The following is a 9,902-nucleotide window of genomic DNA, read 5'->3' as shown; positions in this document are numbered from 1 at the left end:
TCTGGACCAGACGGCTCCAGACTGTCCCCAGAGCGAGGAGAGGACCCCGTGTCCCCTGGTTTCATACGCTCTGGGTTCAGTGTCTCTGTACCTGTGCAGTTCCTCTCCTCGGCGGTGAGGGCGAAGCCGCTGCTGCAGCGGCACTTGAAGCTGCCGATGGTGTTCCGACAGCTTCCGTGAGTACACAGCCCCTGGAACACCTTGCACTCGTTCACGTCTGGAGAGAGAGAGAGAGAGAGAGAGAGAGACAGAGAGACAGGGAGAGAGAGAGAAGGGAGAGAGACACACAGAGACACACAGAGATCAGAGATGGGTTAAAAAAAACTCTAATGGTTTTTAAACTGTTGCACACTCAAACCTCCACAGTTCTTTTCACAGAGATGTGTTAAAAAAGTCGAATGGTTTTTAAACTGTTGCACACTCCAACCTCCTGGGAGTGTTTTGTGTCCAGGTGGATTCCTGACTAATGGTCACAGACAGAAACGGGCCTGTTGACAGGGTGGGCTGTTGGGTCGCGTGTGAGCTGTGAAACGACTCACACGACCTCGATGAGGTCATGTAATTGCTGCCTTCACGGTCTGTAGGCTATGAAATGTAATCTGATGTAGACATAAACTATTGTTCTCATTGATGACATGATGTCTTTACACATTTCTCTCTTTCGTTCACTCTCTGTCTGACAACTGAGTTAGCTCATGTCTGCGTTCTACTTGTAGGCGTTTTTCAGCTGGTCTTTAACAACAAGAGGTCAGAATGAAGTCATTGTTGGGATTTTTGCAGTGCATCATCATGCAACCTATCAATGTCCTCGTTCGAACAGTCTCTGCTTCTGCATCAGACACTGTGCAAATGTGTCACTTGCACATCCTGTAATTCATCAGTCTACGTTAGTCGTTGCATGTGAGCTCTATGCATTATTCAGAGTATAACCGCCTCTGTGCCATTTTCTGTGGACGCGTCTGTTTTCTCTTTACTCTGATCTGCTAGCACTGAAGATAACTCGGTGTTCTTCCTTGAACACACTGTGTACGCTTTATGTATCTCAATACAGTGTGATACTGCCTCGTGTCACATCGATTTACGGGCCTGCTTTTGCTCACAGAGACTCTCTGGACCAGAGAACGCTCTGGCTCAGATGACAGATAAAGTGTCGGGGTGGACAAAAGCATCCACCCGTGAACAATATTGAAGCAGTGATGCTGAATTGAGTGGATATTCTCGAGTTTATATTTTACAGTTACTTGTATTTATTTTTCGGTACCTTTGTCGATTTTCTTATGTGACGCGTGTTGTTTTTATGTCATTACTATTTGTCTATTTTCTGTTTGTGTATGAAAATGTGTCCGTCTTGTCACCGTGGTGTTGTCTCGTCGTGATTTGTGAATAATTATGTTGAAAAAAATCGATCCACATTATTGAAATACCTTTGTAGAAGGGCCTCCGGTGAGGATGTCCCCGCGGTTGGAGAAGCCGGGCCCCGGGGGCAGATGGCGCTGTACTCGGGCGTGTGCGGTTTGGGACACTCCTCGCAGTCGATGCCCCAGGCGGAGCCCACGGAGCAGCAGCACATGTCCACGCGGTATCGCCCCGGCAACGGCTCGCCACACTCGTCCTCGTGCCACTTCATGTAGCACTGCTCGCTGCGGACATCTGCGCACACGCACGCGCACGCGCACATGCACACACACACACGCACACGCACACGCACACACACACAGATGATGATGGAGAGAGGTCAGGGGAGGGCTGAGTTGAGAGAGGAGGAAGAGGAGGAACAGGCTAGCATGAAACTAATTCTAAGACTTGAAGGTAGAGTAGGCGATTAAATATAGAAACTCTGTAGGTGGCGAAGAAGTAAAAGTTTTTCCTCCTAGTTTCGACTGACTTTTTGGATTGTCGGCGCCGTTAAAGTAGTAAACGATTATAAATGCTATTTTAACGGCACCGACAATCCAAAAAGCCAGTCGAAACTAGATGGAAAATGTGTGTTGTTCAAAACGTTCGCAGCTTTTACTTCTTCGCCACCTACAGAGTTTGTTATTTACGATCATTTAAAAACCCCATGTTATTTCACATAGACATTTGACCGAGGGAACCGGAGCCTCGGAGGCGGTTGCCCATGATCTAGTCTCCAACGCCAGGCAGACCTGATGCTGAAGCTAGCGAGCTAGTCCCATATTTTGGGGAGTGGCTTTGGAGGGAGGCCTGAAGTTAGGGGTGGGATGGATACCAAATCTCGCTCTGGCTAGTTTGTCTCCTCGAATTGCTTACCCTAGCTTAAGAAATAACATCTTGTGTGTACAGCAGCAATAACAAAGAGCAGATTTGATGTTGTCACGGTCTGGGTTGAGTGTGTTTGTTTTTCCAGCCGTGCACTGACTCAGGTGCGTCAATCATCCGCTGTGGCTTTTAAGTTCTGAGCTAATTAACGACAGCAGCTGGTGCCGCCTAAACAGTGGAGAGATGGCCCAGAGCGTCCTCACCTGGAACCGCCAGCTCTTTTTGGGTGTTCAACCCGTGTGTCTGTGTGTGTGTGTGTGTGTGTATGTGTTTATGTATGTATGTATGTGTGTATGTGTGTGTGTGTGTGTGTGTGTGTGTGTGTGCATGTGCGTGTGCGTGTGCTTGTGTGTGTGTGTGTGTGTGTGTGTCTGTGCGTGTGTGTGCGTGCGTCTGTGCATATGTCTGTGCGTGTGTGTGTGTGTGTGTGTGTATGTGTTTATGTATGTATGTATGTGTGTATGTGTGTGTGTGTGTGTGTGTGTGTGTGTCTGTGCGTGTGTGCGTGCGTCTGTGCATATGTCTGTGCGTGTGTGTGTATGTGTTTGTGTGTGTGCATATGTCTGTGCGTGTGTGTGTATGTGTGTGTGTGCGTGCGTGCGTGCGTGTCTCACCAACGCAGGTGCGTCCGCTGCCGTCCAGGGTGAGTCCCTCGGCACACTCGCAGCGGAAGGACCCCTGGGAGTTCACACAGCGACCGTTGGTACACACGCCGGGGAACACCTCACACTCGTTGATATCTGCACAGAGAGAGAGAGAGAGAGGGAGAGAGAGAGAGAGAGAGAGAGAGAGAGGGAGAGAGAGAGAGAGAGAGAGAGAGAGAGAGAGAGAGAGAGAGAGAGAGAGAGAGAGAGAGAGAGAGAGAGAGAGAGAGATGACACACACATACAGATCCGGGAGACTTGTTTTATAAACTCATTGGTCAGCAGTCACTTGGGGTGAGAGCGTCTGTTACACCCCATGCATTGAGGACAGGCCAGGAGAACATGTACAAATACACCAGGGACCAATGCACTGCAACGAGCGCTCTGTGATTGGCTGACGGCACTGTGAATCACGTGACCATGAATCGCTTACCTTCACAGGTCACTCCCTTCATACGGGCGAATCCCCTGGAACAGGCGGTGTCTGATCGGTGAGGGAAGGGAGGGGGGGGGGGGGAGATAGAGAGACTTAATAAATCATCCAGGAGCTACAAGACTTCACATGCGTGTTCACAGCCGTGAAGGCAGTGTGTAAGTCTGGAGTACGGTACCGATCTCGCAGCGCTCGCACGGGCTGCCCCAGGCTGCCCCCAGCGTGGAGCAGCACTCCGACTTGAGGGTGGCTCCGTTGATGTTGACCTCACAGCGGCCGTCCTGGATGTTGAGCCAGCAGGTTCCCTTCATGCTGTCTGTTGACGGGAGGGGGGGGGGGGGGGGAGAGAGTAAAGGCTTAAGTGACGGTCGCACGTCGACGTCGTCAACGCAAAGGGGCTTCACGGACCCCGTGACGGCCCAAAAATTGTACGCTTGCGTCGAGGCGTCGCAAATCGCGACGCGAGGGGCTGTGATTGGTCCGCTAACGTAAACCCCGACGTAAACCTGACGCGGAACCAAAACAGGTTCCCCCGCTCCGTCGAAGGGACTGCGTCGGTCATCGCGCTGCGTCAATGTCCAACCACAACTAAGCCTTGAGGGTTATGATGACGGTACGCCACATAAATAACATGTGGAGACTCCGCGGGCTCGGTTACCAAAAGGCTACGCTTCATTACGTGAATACAGCTCACTCTTTTTTTTGCATTCCCTCCCAGAAAGCGTCACCATATCCCCATTACACTCACAGCTTATTTTCCCAGAATGAGAGGCCCACCCAAACACGGAAACCCCTCTCTGTTGCTGCCATGCGGTCGCTGAGCAATGGGGCTTCAAAGAGGAACCACAGCCGAAGCGGAGGCACAGAGCCACGTCACTGACGCCGAGCCAGCTCATACATTATGGATGTGTCTCTGTATAATAACTCTTAACTCCTCACAGTGCCATCTGTATTCTCACCATCTCTCTCGAAAGACCACCGCCCCAAAAGCTTTTTCTGCTTTGTTTCTGCCCTGCTAAAGTCTACCAAACGTCTCCCTGACCTATGGGATACATGACTAGAACTATCAGCTGCCTCTCCCTGGTTCCTACACAGGCCATGTAGATGTATTCATCTCATGAATTATGCAGTTCTCTGGCAGCTCTCATCCCATTTGAAGATGAGCATTTCTTTGGACGGCCGGGGTGATCCTGGCCCGGGTGTGTGATTGAGTTCCCTCTCACACGCTGACTTCACAATCTGCCCTAAGAGGGCTTCGGGAAACTCTCTCTAAATTATAACCTCGAGTCTCGAATCACCTGTTATTGTTATATCACGCACCAGGAAAACACACCAGGTCTGCACACGCACAAAACGCACACTGAGCATCATCATCACAAGGCCCTACGGTTTTGTCCTCATTCTCGTCAGGCGTTTGGTGTGGACGGCTTGCGGTGCGGAGCCTTACCCACACAGATGGTGTTGGTGGAGTCCAGCTTGCTGCCGTGGGAACACTCGCAGTTGAAGGACCCGGCCACGTTGCGACACACGCCGTTGATGCAGGGGCTGGATTCACACTCGTTGATGTCTGAACGCAGGCGAGAAGGACGCACACACACACACACACGGACACACGCAAACAAATGTACACACACACACACACACACAGACACATAGAGATGATCACTTGAAATATGGATTCTCTGGCTACATATTCATGTATATATGAATATGTTTTTTGGAAATACCACTACGCTGTGTGTGTGTGTGTGTGTGTGTGTGTGTGTGTGTGTGTGTATGTTCGGTGTGTGTGTGTGTGTTTGTAGCAGTCGTACTCTTGTCTGAGTGTATGTGTTTTCTAGCATGTAACTGTATATGTATACGTCGCTTAGCGTGCTTGAAGAGCCCGTGTCAGGGAGAGTGGCGGGGGGAGCGCGCTCACCTTCGCACGTCTCAGACTCGGGTTTGAACACAAAGCCCTTCGGACAGGAGCAGGTGTAGGAGCCCGGGGTGTTCCTGCACAGGCCGTTGTCACACAGCAGACGGTTCACCAGGCACTCGTTGATGTCTGTGGTAGAGAGAGAGAGAGAGAGAGAGAGAGGGAGAGGGAGAGGGAGAGAGGGAGAGAGGGGGAGAGAGAGAGAGAGTTGGAGAAGGTGAGAGAGAGATGGAGAGAGAGAGAGAGGGAGAGAGAGAGGGAGAGGGACAGAGAGATGGAGAGGGAGAGGGAGAGAGAGAGAGGGAGAGGGAGAGAGAGAGATGGAGAGAGAGAGAGAGAGATGGAGAAGGTGAGAGAGAGATGGAGAAGGTGAGAGAGAGATGGAGAGGGGGAGAGAGAGAGAGAGTGAGAGAGGGAGAGAGAGAGAGAGTGAGAGAGGGAGTGAGAGAGAGAGTGAGAGAGGGAGTGAGAGAGGGAGTGAGAGAGGGAGTGAGAGAGGGAGTGAGAGAGAGAGGGAGAGAGGGAGAGAGAGAGAGAGAAGTTTAGTATCTTACAGCATCAGGTCCACGCTGAATCCTGTTTGTCATTGTGCGGCGGTATGAGGAGGAGAATTCACTTCTTATCTTCCCGCGGATAGATCATAACCATAATGTCCTCTCGGTCCGGGAGAGAACGGCAGCACATCACTTCAGAACACCTCTAGCTCACAGCTCCCTATTCTCCACCTCCGGAAAGAGTTGGGTGACTTTGTAACCGGGGACGACGTTCCCCGGCAGAACTCCATGATTAACACAGGGGGGGGGGGGTTTATCGGTCTGCCGGTACAACAAGGAGAAAGTCCTGCCGAATATATCACAGCTCTCACTTTACCGGCCCCTAGAACAGAAAGAGATCTGTAGTCTTAAAGACAAGACGTGGACTTGTGCTGAACAACAGGGTTCAGAGGGAGACGGAGACATCTGACCCGTCTGTATTGGGTTGTTGTTCTTAAGGGCTGACTATGGTTCCACGTCAACGCGACGCAAGGGGGTCTACGGACCCACTACGTCCTTGTGGACCCTCCGTGCGTCCACCGTAAGGGCCTGACGTGCGCCTCCCAAAAAGTGTAACCTTACCGGTTCTTAGTCTGTCCCCTGTACCGTGTCAGGTCTGTGTTTAGTGTGTTCTGCAGCCCACTCACCAACACAGTTCTTTCCGCTGTTGTCTGACTCGTAGCCGATGTTACAGATACAGCGGTAGCTTCCTCTCAGGTTCTCACACATGCCGTTCTGACAGATGTCCGGGTCCAGAGCGCACTCGTTGATGTCTAGTGGAGAGAAATATCGTGGGGATATTTACCTTCCTTTGAAATGTACACAGTTATCAGAACAATACTACAAAGAACCCAACTATTAGCATTTCTGCTACTACTGCTACTACTACTACTATAATACTACTACTAATAGTTCTACTTTTACTACTACTACTACTATAATACTACTATTATACTACTACAGCTACTACAGCATTCTGCTATAACTAATGCTATTCATAATAGTGGTAACAATAATAATACTATTCAGTAAACATGATTTCATATTGGTATATTCCTGGAGACCTTCTTACCTCTGCCATCAGCCGTGATGCCAATCCCACTGCTGCACACTGCCTGGAACTCAGCTAGAGAGATAACATCGGAATTAAAACCAAAATCAAATCCAATCGGAGGTTTCTCTTATTGTATGTTGTACGTCCTTGCACTTAAAAATAAATCTTAGCATTGTGTAACAACTTATCATGGTTATCTTTTTTGTATACGGGGAATGGGTTAACCTAGCAATTATAAGTGCTTGGTTCTATGAACATCCTTAATGTACCGACGGCGATATAGTGTTTCTCTTCTTCCGACAAATGTACTTATTGTAAGTCTCTTTGGATAAAAGCGTCTGCTGAATGCCCTGAATGTAAACGTGTCTCCCTGAGGTGCGTCTCTCCTCATACCTGAGGTCCGGGCGGGGCAGGGGTGGCAGGGCTCTCCGAAGCCGTGTTCAGGGTTGGCGCAGCAGCACTCAGACTTGGTCACGGCGCCGGGGAACGGCCGGGAGCAGGTGCCCATCTTGATGGCGCCGTAGCAGGTGGTCCTCATGTGCGTGTCCACGCACACGCGGCCGTCCACGCCGATGGCCAGGCCCGGGGGGCACTCGCAGCGGAAGGAGCCCTCGCCGTTGATGCAGCGGCCGTTCATGCAGATCCCGGGGGTCTGGCACTCGTCGATGTCTGGTGGAGGGGCCAGAGGGGACCGCAGAGTGTTAAAGCTGCTGTTTGTTTCAGCGCAGCACCGACACGAGCCACTAGAGGCTGCTGACGTGAAGACCAACATGGTGCAGGTTTAAGGCCGTCCGTTCGTTTCAGTTTTAAGACTTATGAAAATGTACTCTTTTCGCTGTTCTATTGAGTTCTCTTTTATACAATATAACATAGGGGAAAATATAATATATTTGAGAAAGCACAGGAATAATTATATAATCATACATAAATGGCTTCACCAATTACTCTTGAGCATACGTGTTGTGTAAATCCAGAATCCTGAATACAGCCTCATGCTGTCATTGTCATCCCGTACCTGTGCAGTAGCGTCCGTTGGGAGCCAGGGCAAAGCCGGGTTTGCAGATGCACTTGAAGCTGCCGTCCTCGTTGATGCACATCCCGTTCAGGCACATGTTGGTGGTGGCACACTCGTCATGGTCTAGAGAGGGAGGGGACAGGACCGGCGTTAGCACTGCACGCCCTGCCTACACACAGACACACCTGGGATCTACTCTGCTCTCTCACACGCACACATACACACACACACACACACACACACACACACACACACACACACACACACACACATAGATGTAGACTCACACACGCACACGCACACGCACACAGATGCAGAGGCACACACACACACACACACACACACACACACACACATAGATGTAGACTCACACACCCACACGCACGCAGATGCAGAGGCGCACACACACACACACACACACACACACACACATAGATGTAGACTCACACACCCACACGCACGCAGATGCAGAGGCGCACACACACACACACACACACACACACACACACACACACACACACCCACACACACACACACACACACACACATAGATGCAGAGGCACACACACACACACACACGCACACACACACAAAACATGCAGATGCAGACGCACACACACACAAGCACGCACGCACGCACGCAGATGCACACGCAAACACAGACGCACACAGACGCACACGCACACAGGACACAATGATTTGGACGGTTCCAGGGGAGAGTGGCCATGGGTCTCCGTCTCGAGGAGAGCCACCGGCGTTCTCACCGATGCAGTTCTTCAGGTCAGCGGTGAGCTCAAAGCCAGCGTTGCAGATGCACTGGAAACTCCCCTCGGTGTTGACGCAGCGTCCATTGCGACACATCACCCCGTTCACCATGCACTCGTCGATGTCTGAGGAGAAGCGGAGGAGAAGGTGTGAAAAGCCATTCGATCCCGTCTCCCCTCGCTGTCGTCATAGTGGGGCGCAGAGAGCACCGTTAAATAACACGGCGCGCGTTGACCAGGTTCATGAGGGGGAATCAAACCCGGCACGTACCAATGCAGGCCTGCTTGGTGGCCGTGGCGTGGTAGCCCTCGTGGCATTTGCAGTGGTACGACCCGGGGGTGTTGACACAGTCGCCCTTGATGCAGGGGTTGCTCACACAGTCGTCAGCGTCTGCGGAGAGAGGAGAGACACAGGGACAACGTATGGAGTAAGTGTTGCAGATTTTGTAATGTTTAAAGGTTTAATTGACAATCGATCAGTCGAATACATGTTCTCCCATGTTTGACTCGTTTGCCGTGAAGTGACTTTATAGGAAGTTGTACTTCACCCAACACATGCAACAGAAAGCGTTTCGGTCTCGCTTTAAATTCCCCACATGAACAACAGATGGCAGTGCAGTACAAGTAAGACGCCTGCGTTGGTATGTATGTGCACGTGCATGTGTGTGTGTGTGTGTGTGTGTGTCTTACCTATGCACTCGCCGCGCACGTCCTGCCTGTAGCCGATGTTGCACTCGCAGCGGTAGCTGGCCGGTGTCAGCATGCAGCGTCCGTTCAGACACAGGTTGGTGAAGTGCTTACACACGTCGATGGTGTCGTTCTGCGTGGAGGTGCCTGATGGCAGCACAACAATTACGTTAAGATACAGCAATTAAATACATCTCCTTTGAAACGTGTTCAGATATTTTTTGACATATTCATACACATATTATACACATATTGGTCCATTGGCATGAATTCATTCTTCAATTAACATTATAATATTTAAATATACATTCAGGGCATTAAGCAGACGCTTTTGTCCAAAGCCACTTACGATAACTGCATTTCTCAGGAGGATGTTCATAGAACCAAGTGCCAAGCACTAACAAGTGTCAGGTTAACCCCTTTATTCATCATTTATGAACGTATTCTCACCGATGTTGTGCAGGGTCAGGAGTCCCCCGCCGTTGAACCCTCCGCCGTTGCCGTTAAACCCTCCTCCGTTCCCGCCGATGCCGCCGCCTCCCACTCCGCCTCCGTTGCCGCCGGTGCCCCCGTT

General features: G+C 50.8%; 1 protein-coding gene across 1 annotated transcript in view; it reads right to left on the bottom strand.

Moving 5' to 3' along the window:
- Nucleotides 1–91: 91 nt before the first annotated feature.
- LOC311371459 (fibrillin-2-like) overlaps nt 92–9,902 on the bottom strand; it is a gene marked incomplete at its 3' end in the record, with an annotated part of 11,082 nt that continues 1,271 nt past the window's right edge. Inside the window, exons 2-16 of the mRNA XM_084489507.1 lie at nt 9,779–9,902; nt 9,332–9,475; nt 8,913–9,032; nt 8,642–8,767; nt 7,878–8,000; nt 7,256–7,531; nt 6,881–6,934; nt 6,456–6,581; nt 5,279–5,404; nt 4,805–4,924; nt 3,536–3,673; nt 3,358–3,408; nt 2,895–3,020; nt 1,425–1,650; nt 92–217 (exon numbers count right to left, since the gene is read on the bottom strand). The exon at nt 9,779–9,902 is cut by the window's right edge and continues 137 nt beyond it. Coding sequence (XP_084345633.1) covers nt 92–217; nt 1,425–1,650; nt 2,895–3,020; nt 3,358–3,408; nt 3,536–3,673; nt 4,805–4,924; nt 5,279–5,404; nt 6,456–6,581; nt 6,881–6,934; nt 7,256–7,531; nt 7,878–8,000; nt 8,642–8,767; nt 8,913–9,032; nt 9,332–9,475; nt 9,779–9,902 — 2,006 coding nt within the window. The remainder of the gene's footprint in view (nt 218–1,424; nt 1,651–2,894; nt 3,021–3,357; nt 3,409–3,535; nt 3,674–4,804; nt 4,925–5,278; nt 5,405–6,455; nt 6,582–6,880; nt 6,935–7,255; nt 7,532–7,877; nt 8,001–8,641; nt 8,768–8,912; nt 9,033–9,331; nt 9,476–9,778) is intronic.

Source organism: Micromesistius poutassou (assembly GCF_964030765.1).
Source record: "Micromesistius poutassou genome assembly, contig: SCAFFOLD_1549, whole genome shotgun sequence".
In the NCBI taxonomy this organism is placed as follows: domain Eukaryota; kingdom Metazoa; phylum Chordata; class Actinopteri; order Gadiformes; family Gadidae; genus Micromesistius; species Micromesistius poutassou.
Note: the sequence above shows the minus strand (reverse complement) of the source record. Positions and strands in the feature narration are given on the sequence as shown.